Source organism: Labeo rohita, chromosome 1 (genome assembly GCF_022985175.1).
Source record: "Labeo rohita strain BAU-BD-2019 chromosome 1, IGBB_LRoh.1.0, whole genome shotgun sequence".
NCBI classification, from domain to species: domain Eukaryota; kingdom Metazoa; phylum Chordata; class Actinopteri; order Cypriniformes; family Cyprinidae; genus Labeo; species Labeo rohita.
In genome coordinates this window covers 123,764-145,272 of record NC_066869.1, presented here as the reverse complement: position 1 = coordinate 145,272, position 21,509 = coordinate 123,764, and the positions used below count along the sequence as shown (strand labels likewise).

The window sequence follows — 21,509 nt, the reverse complement described above, 5'->3', positions numbered from 1 at the left end:
CTTTTTCTCTTATTTTTTTACACACTCCCTCTTGTGCCTCTCTTAATCTGATCATTGTTCAGTATGAAGAAAACATATACATCAACAAACAAGCAAAATATCACTAGTGTTGACGAGGACACACAAGCTTTTTCTTTCTTTTTTCTTTCTTTTGTTACGTTTTGCATAGAATAACATTGTTATAAATAGTCACATAAGAAATTATTAAATATAAATCTAGCAAGCTGATAGGAAATTATAGAAATCTTACAAAATTATATGAAACAGAAAATAAATAAACAAAAAAGTGATACCTCGCTGCAGGAACAATATTTAAGGAACCGTTCACCACGGAAAATGAAAGATCTGTCATCATTTGCTCATATGACTTTATTTCTTGCACAAAAGCAGACGTATAAGTGACATGTAATGATCACTGTGACTGTCAAGCTCCAAAACTCATATAAGCACCATGAAAAATTCAGTACAATCATGTCCCTGTTTTACATATTACATTAAGTTATATTTTGCTTTATGTAAGAAACAGGCTAAAATGTATTCACTGAATTATTCATTATTTACTGAAAATCACTCCTTCTGCCATTCGAATGTGCCACGTTAATGATGCACTGAGAGTTTGTGACACTTTTTGCACACTTTGAGCTCGTTTGCATCATCTGCGTGACAGACTAGAAAAATCTGAGGAATGATATTTGAGAGCTAGTGCAGGGTTAAAGATCAGCAGCGTAGCGTGTGAATATATGCATATGCATGTGTCCTCGGGTCATGCCACACCACCAGATTCATGCTAGATCAGTCCTGGAATCTCTGCAGCATCTCACAAGTCTTCTTGCCCAAAACCTCATGGATCTTCTTGAGGCGTCGGTCAGATACGGGTCTGACGTAACTGTCCGGCAGGATCACGGCCGTGCCGTCCTGCACCTCGCCCATCACCACCAGGGGGAGCTCGTGGTGCTGCGTGATATTGGGACACGGGCAGCTCCAGTCCATGCGTGTCAGCAGCACCTCCAGGTGCTGTGTTTCGAAGAGCCGCAGGCCCATCTTCTCGTCACGCAGCACCTGCTCCAGATGGAACCGTGCAATGCCCGAGTCCAGCTCCTCGATGAGCTCGGTGAGCCGTCCCACGATGGCAAAGTCGCTTCGGCAAAGACTCGCCACCATCTTTCCTCTCGGCCGGCAGTTTTTACACGGACGCCGCTTCGGCTGTGGGCAGTTGGCTTCGCAGTCTTTACGTGTGCGGAAGTTGTTCTTGTTGCCCTGGCAGCCGCCGTAGACGAAGGCCAGGCACTGCTTCGAGTGGCCATTGTAGGCCCAGCGCGCCTCCCAGTGCTTACAGGGGCCCTGAACGGCCGGAAGCGAGCACACGCCCAGCCCCTCGCGCTGACACGACGCCCGGCACTCCTCGTACGTCTCGAATCGATTGCGGCCGCCCTCACAGCCTCCGTGTGCAAACGCGTGGCAGGAGCCTCGGGCTGCGTCGTAGTACCAGTCCACTCGCTTCGTGCCACATTCGCCCCGCTCCACGGCAGCCAAGCAGTCGGCCGGCGAGAACGGCCGTCCTAACGGCAAACCCGCCTCCGGGTCGTCCAAGAAATCCTCGCTGCCGCGCCGCACGACGGAGAGTGCGTAATCGGCCCGCAGCGATCCTGCCGCGTTTCGTGCAATGCAGCTGTAGATTCCCGTGTCCCACACCTGGGCGTTATACACCACCAGCTGACCAATGTTGGTTATGACAACATTCCCGTACATCCGGTCCGGCCGCATGGCGATTCGCTCTTGTCCCTCTGACTGCTTCTCCCAGGTGACGTCCGGTTTCGGGTGTCCGATCACGTCGCAGTGGAAGCTCGCCGTTCCGCCCAGGTAAATCACCTGATGCTGCGGGTTGGAGTAGAGCGTCGGCAGGAAGGGCTCGGAGTCGGCCCCGGCGGATGTGGGTTGAGCCGTGGTGTCCTGCGGCAGAGGGCTGGCGTTTGGGCCGGACAGGTGATAGCGGCAGGTGACCACGGTGAGCGTGACGCCCTGAACGCAGGCCTCCGCGTCCATGTAGCAGCGGTTGAAATACGTGAGGCCGTCGGAGGCGCAGGTGAAGCTGGGCTCGCTCTCGCAGCGATCCTGACATTTACACGCCGGCTGCCCCTCCCACATGTCGCACACCGCCCCCTGCTGGCTGCACGCAAACCCATCGCAGCTGGCCACGCCTCCCACTGAAACTCCCGCCCCCGAGTGTCCATCATCGGAGAAGCCGTCCGAGAAACGGGACGCCACGCAGCTCAGCAGGCCGCACACGTTAGTACAGCACTTCTCAAAGGCGGCGCAATCCTGTAGAAACACACACGCACAAACACGTATAAGTTTTCCGCAATCATGCGTCATGTTTCCATGAACTACTCGGTTAAGCTTTGTTTTGATTGTAAGCTTTTTGATTTGATTGCTCTAGACGCTCCGCTAGCTATAAGTAACTTTGCAACTACATGTCAGCTAACTCTCGTTAGAGTATTGGAGCTAGTAGAATAAGTTGATGTTTACTTGTCTGCTGGGGGACCATCAAAACATGCACACAGTCTGCCAATACTCTAATGTCTGCTAGTTGACCTAGTTACTTACGGTCAACAGTGTGGACCATCAAAATAAAGTGTTACCAACTAATCATACATGTATATCAAATTTCATTCATACACATATTCACATAAGGTAATATTTATTAAGCAGCATCTACATAGCATTACCCTGTGGGGCCCATGCTGGCTTTTGTGGGCAGAGCTCTGCAGAGTTTAACTCCAACCAGCTCCAACTCACACCTGCTTGGAAGTTTCTACTAATCCTGAAGACCTTGATTAGCTGGATCAGGTGTGTTTGATTAGGGTTGGAGTTCAGCTGTGCAGAGCTGTGGCCCTTCAGGAATTGAGTTTGAGACCAGCGGTTTACAGCATTTTCAAATGTATATTATCGTCCAGCTCTGTAAATATCTGTAAATGCATGAAAATGATAATATAAACATTAACATCATGATTTCATGTAAAGCTGCTTTGAGACAATGTGTATATTCAGTGTGTTTGTGTGTGTTTTCAGGTTACGTCATCAATCCGGAAGTCGGGCGTTGTGGCAGCACTGAACGTAAACAATGCCTTCGAACCTAACGGAACTCGTGTATGGGCTTGTCGAAAACCGGAGAAACAAAAGTAATTCATTATGTCGGGATAAGAAATAGAATGAAGAATTGTTGGGTCGTCAGTCCGCGACAAAGGAGGCAGATCGTGCGGATATTTACCACCCATTACAGGACCCGACCGTATGGGCCGCCCTATGGCCCGGTGCAACTCATATGTTCACTGCACTGCATTCATGTTCCAAAATGTAATTTGTGTAGAAATATTATGTTATTGTTATATTTAGTCTGTAAAAGGCCGTTAACAGGGGCAAGAAATGCTGAAGACGGACATAAAGGGAAGAAAGCACTGTACACTCAAAAAAATGGTTTTGTGGCACTGTTCATTTTACCCAGGTATTTACTGTTAAAACAACACAAGTATGTTTCTTTTTCTGCCAAAACACTATTGTATTGTGCTCTATTAATTTAAACTGTTTAAGTTTCCATTTTACTTAATTATCAATCGTTAAACTAACGTAAACGGTTTAATTTCGCCGTTCAAAAAAAGGGATATGACGTTTCCAACGCATTTGAGGAAGACGGTGCAAAGGAGGTGTATCATGGCGTCAGAGCTAGAAGTACCAGTCAGATAAGAAAATCTAAAGTTTTCTCTGTCTCAAGTCAAAGTCTTTAATTTCTGTAAGTGATTTTACTATGCCTCTAGTGTTGTTTTGCAGTCGAGTTTAACTGGTATATTGCACTGTTAATAGATAATTTTGTGCGGTTGGGGCATGTCAAAAAGCGCATATGGACTGCACAGTAAAATTCACAGAGTAAAATTAACTCTATTCAGAGAACATTTGTCCCTCTCTAAATAGAGTCAAATTAACACTGAAGCAGAGTTAAAGTTAATGAGATAATTAAGTGATCAATTAAAAGGTGATTGAGCATTAGTGATGAACACCTGCTCTTAACAAGCAGAATCACTGAAGAAAAGAGAAACACAAGAACTACAACTGATTTCAGACACAGATTAAATCAACTGAAATAAAAAACATTAAATCTCTCAAAATCTGATTAAACAACTCCACAAACAGCATCACCAGCTTCACTCATTACTAAGCAGACTGGCTTAACTGTAATAATAATAATTAAAAAAAAAAACATAATGCCACCATAATTGTGGTCAAGGTTTGCTTTAGTTTGTCTCTTGACCCTTTTAATAGCTTGCAATCATTTTGCTTCTAAGCAATTGTAATATTGTTTTACAGCAAACATTTGTATATTGCTGAATCAAATGTTTGAAGCAACAGATTATTTTACACTTTCTGCTTATAGCTCATTTGTGTGAACGTTATGAAGTGATCTTTCTCTTTGGTTTATTGATGATCATATTGCTGAAAAAAGGTCCTATTAAACAATCACCACCATAAAGCTTCAATTTTGAAAAAAAAGAGATGCATCTGCTCAGGATTTTAGACATGAACACTTATCATATGATCCTCAACAGTGGTGACAACAATTATTCATACTGCAGTGCATGATGGGAGTTTTTACTGTGTTGTTACCCAGCATGCATTGCAGCATGAAGCATTTTGTTGATTGTCACCATTGTTGAGATTCATATGCTGGTACTCGATGTCTGTGTGACTCTAAGTAATAGTGGTGGTTACTTATGCTTTACATGAACCTAAAATAATTGTTTACTATTACATTGTAGTTTTTTTTTTTGACTGCTGAAGTTTCACAGGGTTAGTTATGGTTATCTAGATGCATAAATTGAGAAAAAGTTACTCTGGATGTAATCAAATCATCTCACAATAAACATCTCAACATATAAAATCAATTAAAATGTGCTTAATGTAAAGTATTGACCATTCTGTATTACAACATCACATGTACAGTTAAACAGTGATCAAACACAATAACTGAAGGGTCAAGAGCTAAACTAAAGCAAATGCTGATCTCCATGATGGTGGCATCATTTTAACCACTAAAACAACAACTTTTGATCCTCTGTAAATCTCAATATGAGCTTCTGTAGACGTGTGACAGAAATAAAGTCAGTCTGGTTAATAATGAGTGAAGCTGTTTGTGGAGTTGTTTAATCATCATCTGCTGAGATCTTGAGGGATTTAATTACTTATTTTATTTCAGTTGATTTAATCTGTGGCTTAACCCGTTTAAGTTACAAGGAAGTGAATAAATTGAGTTGGTTGGACATTACTATTTCACATAAATTCTTCCTCATTCAGCTGTGTTGTCACAACACAAAGAGTTTGCATAGATTCAAAAAATTCCATTCATGTTCATCAAAAACAATTTGGTTGCGTGGAACCACTGTCCATAATTGAATTAAGTAGGTTTAAAGAATCATTTTTTTGAGTGTAGCAGCAGATCAATCTCACTGTTCACTGTTCATTTTCAGAAACGCTTGCATGGTGTTTTCTTTTCATTTAGCATCTGTATTTGCATTATAAAGCATAGCGCAGCTTTGCGTACAGCAGTAAACAAGGAAACACTATCGCTGCTTAGCGCTGAGCCCTGTATTAACCTTAGTCTGTCAAAATATAACGGCCTGTCCTGCTTACTAAGTCCTTCTCTATGCGTGGTTTAAACAGCATAAATTAGAACAACGTCTTCAGCTGTACATTAACCGTGCAATCAATGCTGTAACGCTGTTTACACATCACAATGATGACACAAACAATGTGTTTTGTTTTTTTTCAAAGATGGATGAAAGATGTATGGGTTTGCTGAGTAAATAATGACATTGTTTTCATATTTGGATGAACTATCACTTTGATTAAATAGAGGAGGATGTTGCCAGAAAGAGTCACTCACGGCCACGATGGATCATTGTGACAGAACAGATAAAAAGGTCAGAAAGTTCTTCAATATAACACAAATCAACAATAGAGGTCACTGTAACAGTGCAAACGCTGCATTAGAGTTCTGTACTTGCAATTTATACTCACTACAGGGAAAGTCTGGAAACCCAGGAAGGAATCAACAAGCTTTTGGTTTGCTGCAGACATCCTCTCACAGTACTTCAAGTTCACAGACAGATTTAGCACTTCTCAAATGCAACACACCCACACGTATATAATATTGGTCTGAGATGACACACACACACACACTTTCCTCTTGTGAACAACAACACAAACACACACAGACTCAACATATGGTCACAAACTGCAAACCTTGTTTTAAAATGAGCCAAAATTGCAAGTGACTTCCTGTCTGCGTGTGAATCTACGTGTAAAAGTGCAACATGTACGAGGGTGTAGACTGCAGGGTGTGAATTCAGGAGAACAGCTACAAAACCCCCTGCAGTTCTCAGCAAAACTGAGCTCACTACACTGTAAACCCTAATGCTGTCTTTACTTATACAATCAAGTAATGTTGACTAAACATTACTTAAAATTTTGCATTTTGGACCTATTACTTAAAAATATGAGTTCATTTAACTTATTTACTATCAAAATGCATAAACTTAAGATTTCAAGTGTTGTGAGCTCAAAATCATGATTAATCATTTGAAAAAAAAAAATCATTTTAAAAAGTCATCTTGAATGTTGAATTTTCAATACAACTGAAATATTTGAGAGAACATCACATAAGCTGACTTCATAAATTAATGTTGATTTTCCTGAAAAGGTTTTTTTTTTTTTTTTTAAATACTCACCATTATAGTGAATAGTGTTACTTTTGGTTGGGCACTTGGAACTTTGTTTATATTACTATAGTTTTCTTTCTGTTGTTGCAACAATGCGGCATGAAATCAGAGTTCTTTGATTTCAAAGAAAGAAAAGTAATAAATAGATTGCTTTTAGAAGGTGATCTATATTCTAATTAAATCATTAGGTTTTTTAGATAATTAGGTAATTAAATCATGAGTGTTTTTCATGCTGATTAATGATTTTACAATTTTACTGATTTTCTTTTTTTTATAAACACTATAAGAAGCTTTTAACTGCGTTTATATAATCTTTTAATATTTGGGGTAATGTGCGTGAATCACACACAGACTTCAACATTCAGCATGTGAATCACAACAATGGTAACAACTCAATTTTATTTATTTTTATTAACTATCAATAACCATTTTATGAGCTTTTTTTGTTGTGCTACTACTGACATGACTTGCAGTCAACTATAAGAACATTGTTTAACAGTTTTAAGTTACATTTTCATGTTGAGTTAACTTAAATATATAAGTACACTTAAAAAAAATGAATACCAAGTGAACACAATCGTTTAAGTACATTAAATAAGTGCTAAGTTTGTTGAACTGAATGATTTAAGTACAGTCTACAAAACCGCCAAGTTAAATAAACTTAAATATGCAAGTTTTGGAAGATTCCATTACTCAATTAAATTGAGGCAACGAGTTTACTCAATCAATTTAGTCCAATTAACTTATTAGGGTTTTCAGTGTATGAAATGATTGCTGTTCTTCAAACTATCTTCGAATCCTGAAAACAGGCGCCGTTCTCACACTTCACGAAGCAACACAACTGTTTCTTAATGTTTGTTGAGCAGCAAATAGCATATTAGAATGATTTCTGAAGGATCATGTGACACTGAAGACTGGAGTAATGATGCTGAAAATTCAACAGCGCATCACAGCAGTCAATTACAGTTTAACAGATATTCACATAGAAAACAGCCGTTTGAAATTCCAATAATATTGCACTGTTTTTACTGTATTGTTGATTAAATAAATGCAGCCTTGGTGAGAAGAAAACACTTCTTTCAGAAACATTAAAAAACCTGTTTGCAAACATTTTAAAAGTGTATTCATAACCCATCCTGCCTCCTAATTTGACAGGTCACTGAAAACCCGATTAAGGTACAAAAAGGAAACTCTGCTTATATTTCAAAAGAATTCTCATTTTGTGCTCTCCAGTTCTACTACAACTAGTTCTGGTGGTTAGTGTTGACACCAGAGGCAGTGACTGAGTGATGATCTGTTCACCTGGTCGGTTTGGCATTCCCTCTCACAGGTGCTCTGTGCGTCCACCCACAGATTCAAGTTCAGGTGATTCGGACAGACCCCCGGATGATCCGGAGCGGCGGAAGCGAGCGCAGCGACGGGCCGGAACCGCATGAGGAGCAGAGAGCAGAGGAGTCTGAGAGGAGATCCAGAGGCGCCGGAGAACCGCATGAGTGTGACGTCCAGACGCGTGTCTTTGCGCAGGAAGACGCTGGACCGGATCTGTCCTTGCTGAACAGACGGAGGGGGGTTTTATGGACGCAAGCAACTGCACAAACGTCGTTAAGAGATGAAAGAAGCACGAGCCGCGTGATCCTGGACCATCTCCTCTGTGAACCAAATCGAGTGGGACAGGACAGGACAGGACAGGACAGGCGAACGACGGATGTTGACACGGAGGAGGTTTTTCTCAGTAAGGCTGGTGAGGCTTTTGTCCCATGATCTGGAGACCGATGAAGCTCCTCTCTCATGCTTTGGTATGCAAAGCCCGCTGGGAAAGCAAGTCAAGCTCAATATCTGACCACGTCTCTTTGTCCTCTGAGGAGCCCCGGGCCTTTCATTCGCTGACCGCTGCCCTGACACCTCCGCTGACTTTTGACCGGCTCATGGAGCGGGTCACGGCCCTCCGCGAGAGACAAATGAAAGGCCTCCAAATTCAGCCGGGCTTTCACACAACCTGAGCTCAAAACACTCCATTCAACACGCAGCTCTGATTTATGAGGACTGGTGTTCAGCAGCTTACTGCTTCAGACGACTGAGCTTTTTAAAAGGCTCCATTTCTGCGTCACCTCTAATGTGGAAACTCGCTATACACAAAACCTGTGCTCGGCTTCATGAGGAGTCTGACCTGATGCTCTGCCTGTCGGCCAGAAACAGAAATGATACTGCAGAAACACCTTCAGAACATTAAAGAGTCTCGACAGAAAAAGTTTACTTAATCAAAATTAAATTTCAATCCATTTGATTGTTTTCCAAATAATCTGTGTTGACCTTTCCTCTAAATACAGGCACTGCACACAGCCTCAGCATAACCTGTTCACCCGCTGCAGGTACATTATGAGTCTAACGTTTTGACAGCATAAGGTTTTTAATGTTTTTAAAGAAGTCTCTTCTGCTCACCAAGCCTGCATTCATTTGATCCAAAATACTGCAAAATCTGAAATATTTTACTATTTAAAATAACTGCTTTCTTTTTGAATATATTTAAAATGTAATTGATTTCTGTGATGTGCAGCTGAATTTTCAGCATCATTACTCCAGTCTTCAGTGTCACATGATCCTTCAGAAATCATTCTAATATACTGATTTGCTGCTCAAAAAAAAAAAAAAAAAAAAAAACATTTACAGTTATTTATTTATTTTTTTTTTCATTTATTTATATATATATATATATATATATATAAATTCTTTAAAAACATTTGTAAATAAATCTGTGTGTGTGTTTTGATGGCGTCCTCACGGTGGCGCTGCATCGTTTCTTATCGTCTTACGCTGCTTCTCTCGGTCTGTGTCATAGATGTGTAAATACACGTTTGGTCTGCGCAGCGCCGCCCGCAGTCGAACACACCTAAACATCAACACACTACAACACAAACATGAAATACGGTTTGTTTCCACTAATGACTCAGTTAACTCAGTATTAGCACACACAGAACAGACAGGAGCGCTCGTAGAAGAGCCGCGCTGGAATTGTTCGAGTTTGATCCGGATCAACGGATGGACGCGCCCGACGCGGGTGAGTTTCGGCAAAAGTTTATAATTATGATAATATGCGTTGCGCGTAAAGTACTGTGAGAGGTTTGCGTGTCCGTCATCACACAACTGAGCTCGAACAATAAATAATAAGATGAAACGATGAAGATCCGAGTATATGTTCCGCTCGGGGAACGAGACGATTGTTTGTTTGTTTGTTTGTGTATCCGTGAAATATGAAACCAGCCACACTGAAGTATGCCAGTGTGTTTTAGTTTGTGGGAAGTTGATCATAATGTTCGGCTATAAAGTCTAAAGTTGTCTTTGTTTCGTCGTAAGTCGCGACGCACAGTAGACGCGAAAATATGCGGCGCTGCGAGTCTCGACGCGTCTGAAGTGTTTCAGTGTTACATCCGCGGCAGTATCACACTAATGACAGCACAATGTATCTGATGTCTTCCGTTCGTGCTGTTACATTAGTGTGTGAAACAGTGTATATATATATATATATCTGTGAACGGTGACTTCTGTCCCTCAGATAATCACCTGATCATGTTACAATTACAACTGAAATGGATCCTAACAGGATTGTGTTTCAGGTTTGTTTATACTCTCTCTCTCTCTCTCTCTCACACACACACACACACACACACACACACACACAGACACAGACACACACAATTAAGAAATACATTATATATAGGTACTATGTATATGTATGTACTGTAAAGTTTTTGGGTTTTTTTGTAAGTCTATATATATCGCAATCAAACAGGCTTTTTCTGCATATTTTAAGGCATATTTAATTAACTATAAAATTAAGTTGTAGTTTTAGACTTCATTGCCCACTGAAAGTTATTATTTGTCAATCATAATCATAATTAATGTAAAGTACAGTTCATTTTTATTATTTGTTATGCCTACACTAGATCTGTTTCCCCAAATGCATGAATATAGTAAGCTTTTTCTCATATTTCTACGAGCTGTTGCTCTGTAGCCAATGGAATCTCAGTCTCATCATTTTTTCAGCAGAACACCACCTTAACTGATCTATGGGAACATTTCAACTTCCCAGTTTTAAAAAAACTACACTCTTTTTCACATTCTACTGTCAGTAGGTAAAAAACGACTGAGACATGAATTCTAAAATCCTTAAAAGTGGAATATTGATCAGTTCTGATAAATGCATTCGGATTTTCTTTCTAAGAAACAAAATGTGCAAAAAAGTCCAAAAAAAAAAAAAACTTTGAAATGTGCTTTTCTTTTCATTTTTATGTTTTCAGTGAGCTCAGAGCAACCTGAGCCTGAAACACAAATACATGTTTTAAAACACAAGTCTTTACTGAGGTCAGATGTACAACCTCCCAGTGTTCTAATAAGCGCCCTGAACACACACACACACACACTCTTGTGCACTCGGTGACGATGTGTTTCTGTCCGTCAGTGTTCTTTCCGGACCGACGGGCTCCTGCCAGTCACCTCCTGCTGGAGCAGCTGCCCAGCTACCAGTCTCTGCTCTACCGGAGGAAGTCCAGCTCCAGCGGCAGCGCCAGGAGGCGGGGCAGTGGGCGGGGCAGTGGGCGGGGCAGACAGCCATCCGTCAACAGTGGGAAATGGGCGGAGCAGAAACCTGTTCACGGTGGGGACGAGCTCAAACCCGTGAGGGAGCTTCCCAAGAGCATGCAGGACAAACGGCGGGAGAAGTGAGTGTGTGTGGATGCTGCAACTAGCATATTATATCACCATTATGCTTTACATATAACTCTCTATGAATATACTCATTTATCTCTGTCAGACAGTTTAGCAGATCTCTGCTGGCTGACACATTTCTCCCATCTGACCATATGTGATTTGCTATCATTTGAACTGGAATGTGTGTGTGTGTGTGTGTGTTTGCACGCAGGCAGCAGCGTCTCCAGCAGGGCGGCGCTCTCACCGGCTGGGGTTTGTGGAGGCTCAATGTCCATCGCTCTCTGAAACGTCTCAAGGAGGACGGGATGGATGTCCTCTTGTCTCTGCAGCTCTGGAGGGCAGATATTCATCTCATCGAGGGTCAGCGTCTCTCACTGTGCCGTTACTGTAGATGACGAGGGCGTTTGTGGTCCAGTGATGGAGCCAGACATTAAAGCAGCCGAATTTGAAGCGGTGAGAGCGACACACGCTCATGTGTTTTTGTGTGTGTTTGTTTCTCTCAGGCATGTTTGGGACGGGAATCCTGTCGTATTTTTCATTCCTGCGCTTTCTGGTGCTTCTGAATTTCATCATGTTTCTGCTGATGTTTGTGTTCGTGATGCTGCCGGTGATCGTCACATCACACAGCGCGCACAACGTCACCTACAGCAGCACCAACGGTAACCGCACAAACACACACGCTATAGATGCACACACCTGTCTGTCGCTCACGTATTCTGTGTGTGTTTTGCGCAGTGAGCGAATGCAGCGGGTATCCGGCCATCTCTCACCGGGCTCTCGTCGTGTTTCATCAGCACATCACAGACCTGCTGTCTGGAACGGTGAGACGCGTCCCTCCGCCCACGTGACTCAATACAACATCTGCTCACATGACCGTGTAACTGTGTGTTTTGGTTGGTGGGTGTGTGTTTGTGTGTGTGTGTGTGTACTTGTTTTTGCTACATTGTGGGGACCAAATGTCCCCACAAGGATAGTAAAACCTGAAATTTTTGACATTATGAGGACCGGCCTACGGTCCCCACAATGTAAAAAAATCATTAAAAATAGTAAATGATGTTTATCTGAAAGTGTAACGATGCAAACATGTTTTCTGTGAGGGCTAGGTTTAGGGTTAGGGTTGGGTTAGGGGATAGACAATATCGTTTGGTCAGTATAAAAACTATAGAAGTCTATGGAAAGTCCCCACAATTCACAAAAACAAACGTGTGTGTGTGTGTGTGTGTGTGTGTGTGTGTGTGTAGGGCTTCCTGGAGCGCACGTACCTCTTCTACGGTTACTATAAGCTGGAGTTCATTCATTCCCACTTCACCTACAACCTGCCGCTGGCGTATCTGCTGGCCACCATCTCGTACCTGCTGCTGAGCCTCGTCTGGATCGTCAAGAGGTCAGTTAGACCGTTGAAAACTCGTGCAACGCCGCTTTGTTTCTTCCAGTAGTGTGTGTGTGATTGTTGGTTGATGTTTGTTCACGCGTTTAGGTCTGCGGCCGGTTTCAAACGCAAGCTCATACAAGACGAGGACCGCTTCCAGAGCTTCTGCAATAAGGTTTTCGCCGGCTGGGACTTTTGCGTCACCAACGAGAACGCAGCGCGTCTCAAGCAGAGCAGTTTACTGTACGAGCTCAAGGTGCGTTTGCTTTCGGTCAGCGGGAACGAGACGCAGGCGAGGCGTGAGCGTGCGTAATAACCTGTTTCTTCACGTTGTGACAGACGGATCTAGAGGAGGAGCGAATCAAGCGCAAGATGGCGAATCGCACGCGCGGCGAGAAGTGTCGCATCTACGCTCTCAGAGTCGCTCTCAATCTCTTCGTCGTGGGCGTCCTGGTCGCGTGCTTCTACTGCATCTACATGGCCACGGTGTTCTCGCAGCAGAAGCAGACGGAGGCGAGTTTTACTTCTTGTTCTTGTTTTATTGATCTTCTTTCCAGTTATGTTTATGTGTGTGTTTGTGTGAGTTTAGAATCAGAAGAGTAATTTCCTGTTGGAGCTGGTCGTCGAGTATCTGCCCTCCATTGTCATCACGCTGGCCAACTTCATCACGCCGCTGATCTTCAACCTCATCATCACCTTCGAGGACTATTCGCCTGCGTTTGAGATCCGCTTCACGCTAATGAGGCAAAGTGCTCTCTGCAAACACTCAGAGTCGTCTAGAGCTGCTCGAGCGCCACAACACTGCACACACACGCTCCTGAAAACACTGACTCTGTTCCGAAACGGAACTCTGTCTCCATCCACACTAACGTTTAACAAAAGTTGCTCATAAAACGTCTGGTGTAGTAAAGTGTCCATCAGATGCACACTTCAGAATTTCGCTGAAATAATAGGGTGTATTTCACCTACTGTTGTATGAAAACTGGAAATTCAGACAGACTACTCTGTGCACATACTGTTTCTGAGGGAGAAGCTGCAGGACATGTGTGTTTGTTTTTTTTTGTTTGTTTGTTTTTTTATTTTATTTTTTTCCTGTGTTTGTGTTCAGGTGTGTGTTCATGCGTTTGGCCAGTATCGGTGTGCTGCTCTTCTCTCTGTGGGTCCAGATCACGTCCTGTGGAGGAACAGACTGTCCCTGCGGCTACAACCATCAGCTCTACCCCGTACGTCACACACACACACACACGTATGTCTGATGTCTGCCCATGCGTCGCTGACCGTGTGCTGTTCTGCAGTGCTGGGAGACTCACGTCGGGCAGGAAATGTACAAGCTTGTGATCTTCGACTTCCTGATCATTGCTGCCGTCACCATCTTCGTGGAGTTTCCAAGGAAGTATGAAAAGCTTGCTTTAGCACATTTTCTTCAGAAGCAGCTTCAGCTGAACATCTGAGAGTTTTGTCGTTGCTGTTTCAGGATCATCGTGAATCATTGTGACTGCGGTTTGGCCAAGTGGTGGGGTCAGCAGGAATTCGCCATCCCGCAGAACGTGCTGGAGATCGTCTACGGCCAAACCATCTGCTGGATAGGAACCTTTTACTGCCCTTTACTTCCTGCCATTAACACCGTCAAATACATCCTCGTCTTCTACCTGAAAAAGGTCACTGCTCAGCACTTACCGCAGTGCAGTCTTGAGGGGAAAATGCGTGTAATGAAAATGTCACAGTGCCAGAAATACGAATGGTTCTGATCGGTGGCGCTATGGGCATCCCGAGTTAATTCATATTTTATTCTTGTGATTTTCTAGCCTGTTTTTGGTCTTCTGGGTAAAAGACCAAATCAACACTTGTCTTGTTTAAGGTCTCCGTGTAAATGTCCACTGCTAGGATCCTGTTCGTATGTTTTTATTAGGGGTGTCGCGCCTGACAGTGACTGTTTGCTGAGCCTGTAAACGAGCTCCTTGATTAACGAGTCGCTCGTTACCTGCCGCAGGTGTCTCTGGTGACTAACTGTCGTCCCGCCACTCGTCCGTTCCGAGCGTCCAGCTCCAACTTCTTCTTCCTGGTGGTGTTGTTGATCGGGTTGGCTCTGGCGTCCGTTCCTGTCATCGTCAGCATTGCAGAGTGAGTCTGTGAGTCTTAATAAACACACACGTCGTTGTACGTGTGGCCGCTCGTCTCATTCTCGTGTGTTTCAGGATCCGTTCGTCGCGGGCGTGCGGCCCGTTCGTCAACTACGGCACGTCGTGGGAGGTGGTGCCGCGTGCGATTTCCCAGCTGCCCCAGGGTCTGCGCTCCTTCCTGCTGGCGCTCGCCTCCGAGGCCTTCGCCGTGTCCTTCTTCGTCATCACGTGGTGAGGAAACCGGCAGCATCACCTGTCGTAGATCACGAATGCGCAGTGGTTCCTGTGAAGGATCCGAGTAGAGCGACTGTTTCCACGCAGTCGCTTTACTCCGACACACCACTGCACTTCTGATCACGGAGATCCTTTAAGGGTGTAAATGGAACCATTTTCATCATGGCTTAAAACGTGCTGACGTTATCGTGGCAGGTCTGAACGTGTATTGAGCTGCAGTGAATCTGTAATCCTGTGTGTGTGTGTTGCAGTCTGGGGATGTTCTACGTCATCGCCTTGGCAGGAGCTCATAAGCGTGTGATCGAACAGCTCCGAGATCAGCTGGCCATGGTGAGTCTCTCCACTTGCTGGTGTCTACATGACAAAACTGGTCTTTTAGGTCAGTTGTTAAGCGCTGATGTTTTCCTCAAGACACTGATGATCTCTGGTCTGTCTGTTTGTCTGCGCAGGAGGGTCGTGATAAGCGTTTCCTGATTCAGAAGCTGTGTCAGGCTCAGCAGGCCGCATACTCTCGTTCTCCACAGCGCAGGCCCCCGCGGGGTTTGCGTGGACGCCGTCACGACGCCGATCTGTATTTAGTCGAGCCGTCGGCGGTGCTGGAGACGCAGGCGTGATGCAGAACCGTCGTCCGCTGCCGCTGGAACAAACTCTCGTCCGCTCCTCTCGTCCTGTGTTTCCATGTACTTCTGTTGGGCATCTGCACATTTAAAGCTGCTCTGAAACACTAAACACTGTCACTGAGCATTAACTAGCCTGTTTACGAATTTACTGTCTAATGTCTTCTGTGTTTTAAAAAATATACATAAACTTTTGTAATTATCCATTTGTTCTGAGTGAGCTGTTTTACTGTGTGCACATAAACATGAATATGAGGACACAGAAAAATTAGAGATTTCCGTCTGACTCACATCTTACAAAGTGACATTTAGAGAATCACTTGTGTTTGATTAACTCAAATGTAACTATTGCTGACCACTTTAGTAAAGACAGAAACGAGGCCTTATGCAGAAGAACATTTTTTAGATTTAACTGTCAATATCAACGTGTTTTGAGGTTATAAAAGGACAGTTTTTGCAAATAGTTTCATTATATTCGTTTCACTGAGATTTATCCAGGTGTTACTGACCTCCATGAAAGCATCACATTGCACAACACGTACCGCACCTTTCCTTCCTCTTTTTTTAGAAATCAGGATGCTGACAACAAAAATGATGCAACGGCACCATTTATCTTGATCAATATTATATAAATACAAATATTATACAACTATTACACAAGTAATGCAAACATGATAAACATTTTGTATGGAAAATATTAGCTTATTTTTTGCCATACTGTGGGCTATTGGGGACTTTTATTTTGACGGGCTGCTACATGTTGTTTGAGGCTTTTATTTTGACGGGCCGCCATATGTCATTGGAGACTTTTATTTTGACGGGTTGTTTGCGGATGTCGGGCCCGTGAGCGGAGAGCAGCTTCGGTCTGTGGCGAATCTAAGCAAATAAAACAGAGATCGGTATTAAAGCAGTAATGATCGCGCAGCAGCGTGTTAGTGCACTTTAAACACATCTGCAGGTGAGAGCGCGACCGTGTGCAGCAGCACTTTAGATGTCAGCGTAAATGATCAACGTATCGAGCACAAATGAGCATAATGATTCATTCTGCGTTAATGTAGGGTTCATTAACAGTGACGAGCAGTAGACACTGAGTTTGAGTGGCAAATATGAGTTTAGGTGCTAAATGATTGTAAAGATGTGTGTGTGTGCGCGCGTGCTTGTTTTTGCTACATTGTGGGGACCAAATGTCCCCACAAGGATAGTAAAACCTGAAATTTTTGATGGCCCCCACAATGTTAAAAAATGATTAAAGATAGTAAATGGTGTTTATCTGAAAGTGTAAGGATGTAAACATGTTTTCTGTGAGGGCTAGGTTTAGGGTTAGGGTTGGGTTAGGGGATAGACAATATCATTTGGTCAGTATAAAATCTATAGAAGTCTACGTTAAGTACCCACAATTCACAAAAAACAAACGTGTGTGTGTTTACAGCGTCACGGAGCGTCCGGTCGGGTCATGGCGTCGGGTTCAGAGGCCGTCCACTACATCCACCTTCATAACTCCAGTCAGTCGGTGCTGGAAGCCTTGAGATCTCAGCGACGCAAAGGTCTGTTCTGCGATGTCACCGTTCGCATCCACGACGCGTCGCTGCGGGCTCACGCCTGCGTGTTGGCGGCCGGCAGCCCCTTCTTCCAGGACAAACTGCTGCTGGGTCACTCGGAGATCTCGGTGCCGCCGCTGGTCCCGGCCGAGACGGTGAAGCAGCTGGTGGATTTCATGTACAGCGGCTCGCTGGTGGTGCTCCACTCGCAGGCGCTCTGCATCCTCACCGCCGCCTCCATCCTGCAGATCAAGACCGTCATCGACGAGTGCACGCAGATCATCTCGCAGAGACGCGCCGCCGTGGCCGGAGGGGTGGGGCCTCTAGGGAGCGCCCTGCCCAAACAGGAGGAGGCCAGCGACGGGAAGGGCCGGGAGAACGTGGCGCTGCAGGGCTTCGCTTACGGCATGGCCGGGGACTGCGGCTCGGACATGGCGGCCGCTCTGGGGGGCGGCGCTCAGGGGGAGGCCGGCGGTCTGGAGGGGGGCGGAGTCGGCTCGCTGATGCCCCTTGGCGAGGTAGGAGGCGGGGCCATGTGTAGGGGGGAGGGCCTGGCTGTGGCCGGGGGCGGGGCCATGCTGAAGGCCACGAGCTGCTCGCAGGAGATCAACTACATGCTGAACCCGGAACGCGGCGCGACCGTGGGCGCGCAGAACATCGCCGCGAACGAGCGTGGTCAGATGGGATCCCCGAGCGGCATGGGCCGCGGTGTGGAGTACGGCGGCGTGGGGGAGGAGCTGGTGGGCGGGGTGGAGCGATTCAGCGAAGACGACGAGAGAGACGTGGACAGAGACGCGGAGAGGGACAGACAGACGGCGCACACGCGCAAACAGAGACAACCGCTGCGACTGCAGGTAACGGAAACGCGCGACCGTCTCCTCACGCGAATCTGTTTTGCGACTGACAGAAAAAAACTGCAGTTGGTAAGTGTTGACGACTGTGTTTAGGTGCTGGGCGGAGAGGAGGTGGTGGTGAAGAATGAGGGCGTGCAGGAAGGGGACGGTCTGTTTGAGATGGACGAGAGAGGAAACGCATCGCATCAGAACGCCTACGGACAGGTACGACACGAGCGGCCTCATTTTAGAAAAACAGGTATGACACTCTGAACGAGACCTTCTTTCACAGGAATACAGAGGATGTGTTTAGTTGCTGCAAATAACCCACAATTCTTTGCGTCGGTGTGAACACCAGTTTGAAAAAATGCTGCAGCTGCACACTCCACTACAAGTCACGTTAACGTTTAAGCTGTATTACCTCAGTAGACGGCTGTAGTGAACAGGATAACAAGTGTTTACTGAATTTTAAACTGTTTTTTTATTGCTCAGCGCTTCCTCACGTTTACTAATGTTAATGGAGACATCAGTAAAAACGGTGCCATTTTATGTTATTGTCACGAAAAATTGGTGTATGTTATTTATTACCTTCTTTTTATTTTATTTTACTATTTACATCTATTCTAAAATTCAGCCCAGAAATCATTCAGGGTTTGTGAGAGGCGCGATGACGCCGAAAACGCGATCACAACGCATCCTTTCCCGCGCGTCTCGTGTGTTTCTGCAGTATACTGTGGGTAGAGGACACTCTGTGTGCTGCAGAGGATGTGTCCTATCTAGGACGCAGCCTTCGAAATCAGACACAGCTCTGTGCAGCTAAAGACGGCAGAAACACATTTTTGTGTGTGTTTTAGGGCGGGTTCTACGAGGACTCTGCCGTGTTCTCGGGCAGCTTCTGGTCTCAGGCGGATCCGCAGGCGTCTCTGGGCTCAAATCCTCGCGGCCGGGTCAACAAACCCCTCTCTCCTCCGCCGCCCTCCCAGAACCTCGGCAACCAGGTCTGACGGCCCTCGTCGCGGTCAAGCGATACGCGTCGCCGCGCTCTGTTAACGTCCCTTTGTCTGTGTCCTCAGATGCTTTTCCAGTTTCCTGCCAGCGAATCGCAGCAGCCGTCCTTCTTTGTGGGCGGACCCATGGTGATCGACAATTTGGCTGAGTCGTGCCAGCAGGCTCCGCCTCCTGCTCCTCTGACCCCAGCTCCACCCCCCTCCACCCCAGCGTGCGTGGCGGGGCCGAGCTTTGCGCCTCAGGGCTCCGAGACGTCCTTCGACTGCAGCCACTGCGGAAAGTCACTGCGCTCCCGCAAGAACTACAGCAAACACATGTTCATCCACTCCGGTACGTTACAATAACAGTGACATTCAGCTTGTGTGGACGCACATTCTGTGTAGCACAGGTCACACAGAGACTCACTCTTGATTTTTTATTTTTTTTTAACTGGTTCATTGTGTGTGTGCAGGTCAGAAGCCGCACCAGTGCAGCATCTGCTGGCGCTCTTTCTCGCTGCGTGACTACCTGCTCAAGCACATGGTGGTGCACACGGGCGTTCGGGCGTTCCAGTGCTCCGTCTGCAGCAAGCGCTTCACGCAGAAGAGCTCGCTGAACGTGCACATGCGCACGCACCGCGTGGAGCGCACCTTCACCTGCGGCGTGTGCCACCGTGCCTTCACCCACCGCACGCTGCTCGAGAGACACGCCCTCCAGCACCAGCACCCCACGCCCATCAAACCACCCACCAATCACATGGAGCAGGGTGGCAGCGGGATGGGCGGGGCCAGCGGACCCGGCCCCGCCTCCTAGAGACAGGGACGACAGGAGAGAGGAGGAACAATCAGATTGAATCCCAGGAGCTTTAACACACACACACACACAGAGACAAACTAGCAAAATATGCACACACACCATCACAAACACGTGTGCACACACACTCTCAAATACACAAACATACACACATCCTCACACTCACACACAAAACACGCGCACGCGCTCGCTCTCGGCAGCGGCGTCTGTGGCGCGTGGCGACGCCTCTTCAACCCAGAAAACCTCATAAAACACACAAACCTCATCGAACGACTCACACTAAACGCAAACCACACAGTCCTGCGCGTGTGACGCCGGGGACTTTAACGTCTTTTTTAATGTTTTACGTGTTTAATCTGTTTTGTACATGTTTTCATGGACTCATCAGAAACCACAGTGACCTCAGGACCAGAAGAGACTTCAGAGCGGATTTATTACCTCCATTTTTATTTCAACATCAACCTCCATTTTTACATTTTTTTATCAAGTATATGCATAAATCTTAACGATATTTTTATGGTGAAACGATATGTAAGAGTTTTATGTCTGGCTTAAATGCTGCGCGTGCGCGGGAGGATCATATATTCTGCTCTGCTTTGGTTTTCGTATCTAGCATGTGCTCGCTTGACGCTGCATGAAGCTGCATTAAATGCATTGTGACGTTTCCCAGCGTGTCGTCTCCTTCATTTATCCTTTCTTTATCTGTTTTGCGGCAGGTGCTTGATTCGTGTTTTGTTCTAAACAGGAGGTTCTGGAGTGCGATTCAAATTAGGCCATCGTTACCTACTGGAGATCTTCAGTATAGGTTCATTCTGAAAACAGCACACATCACTAATGGGCTGAAAAAGGCCTCTGTAGTGCCTACAGTCTAATCGAGGATCCGCTGGCGTGTGCGACTCCATGAAGAACCTTTATATCATCCGTGGAGTCTTTCCATTCCACAAATGCTTCTTCGAGTTCATACTGAAATGAGGCGTGTAGTGATGGGAAGTTCGGATCATTTTACCGACTCGGACCCTTGAGTCTCGTTCAGCAAAATGAACGAATCTTTTTTCGAGTCATTTCGTTCATTTTAGCAAAATATAATTCAAATGTTACCTGTTACCTCCCTAACACATCTACTGCTTACACAAACGTTGATCACACTACAAACAAAACAAAACTATAAGAAACAGAAAAGATTCATTCATTGTTTACCTGGGTCTTTAGTCTATGATTCGCTCACCTCACCTCTTATCTGACAAGTTTTTGGGTTTGAGTCGTTCGTTCATCACGTGACAGCCACATAAAAACAACCCGAAGACTCGAAACAGGTGAACTAATTCCAGTACAGAACCCAATAGGATGTTGCGCATGCGCGACTGAACGAATCACTCGCCGAGACGACTCGTTCGTCCCGAGTCACATTAAAGATTCGTTCAAAATGAACGAATCGTTCAAGAACGACCCATCACTAAAGGCGTGAAGGGTCTTCCACCTCGTCTTGGGCGTTTACTAGAACATTTCTGAATCAGGATGAACCTCACT

General features: G+C 45.3%; 3 protein-coding genes across 4 annotated transcripts; 2 read left to right on the top strand and 1 right to left on the bottom strand.

Annotated features, from left to right (window-relative positions):
* Positions 1-357: 357 nt before the first annotated feature.
* wfikkn1 (WAP, follistatin/kazal, immunoglobulin, kunitz and netrin domain containing 1) lies at positions 358-9,080 on the bottom strand. 2 transcript variants are annotated; one of them, XM_051118963.1, is made up of 2 exons: positions 8,070-9,080; positions 358-2,319 (listed from the first exon to the last, which is right to left on the bottom strand). In XM_051118963.1, the coding sequence occupies exons 1-2, from the start codon at positions 8,256-8,258 to the stop codon at positions 793-795; spliced, it is 1,716 nt and encodes a 571-aa protein (XP_050974920.1). In that variant the 5' UTR covers positions 8,259-9,080; the 3' UTR covers positions 358-792. The 2 variants fall into 2 exon arrangements, with proteins under 2 accessions (XP_050974920.1, XP_050974930.1); XM_051118973.1 differs by lacking the exon at positions 8,070-9,080 and adding an exon at positions 6,067-6,209.
* Positions 9,081-9,590: 510 nt separating this feature from the next.
* On the top strand, positions 9,591-16,020 carry LOC127170726 (transmembrane channel-like protein 7). Its single transcript, XM_051118931.1, has 16 exons — positions 9,591-9,822; positions 11,224-11,482; positions 11,683-11,831; positions 11,975-12,130; positions 12,207-12,292; positions 12,713-12,855; positions 12,949-13,096; positions 13,180-13,353; positions 13,430-13,584; positions 13,949-14,063; positions 14,136-14,233; positions 14,315-14,498; positions 14,831-14,961; positions 15,036-15,191; positions 15,446-15,524; positions 15,644-16,020. The coding sequence occupies exons 1-16, from the start codon at positions 9,804-9,806 to the stop codon at positions 15,806-15,808; spliced, it is 2,217 nt and encodes a 738-aa protein (XP_050974888.1). The 5' UTR covers positions 9,591-9,803; the 3' UTR covers positions 15,809-16,020.
* Positions 16,021-16,495: 475 nt separating this feature from the next.
* On the top strand, positions 16,496-20,647 carry zbtb45 (zinc finger and BTB domain containing 45). The gene is made up of 6 exons (XM_051118955.1): positions 16,496-16,769; positions 17,241-18,203; positions 18,297-18,407; positions 19,037-19,180; positions 19,256-19,520; positions 19,642-20,647. The coding sequence occupies exons 2-6, from the start codon at positions 17,265-17,267 to the stop codon at positions 19,980-19,982; spliced, it is 1,800 nt and encodes a 599-aa protein (XP_050974912.1). The 5' UTR covers positions 16,496-16,769; positions 17,241-17,264; the 3' UTR covers positions 19,983-20,647.
* Positions 20,648-21,509: the final 862 nt, after the last annotated feature.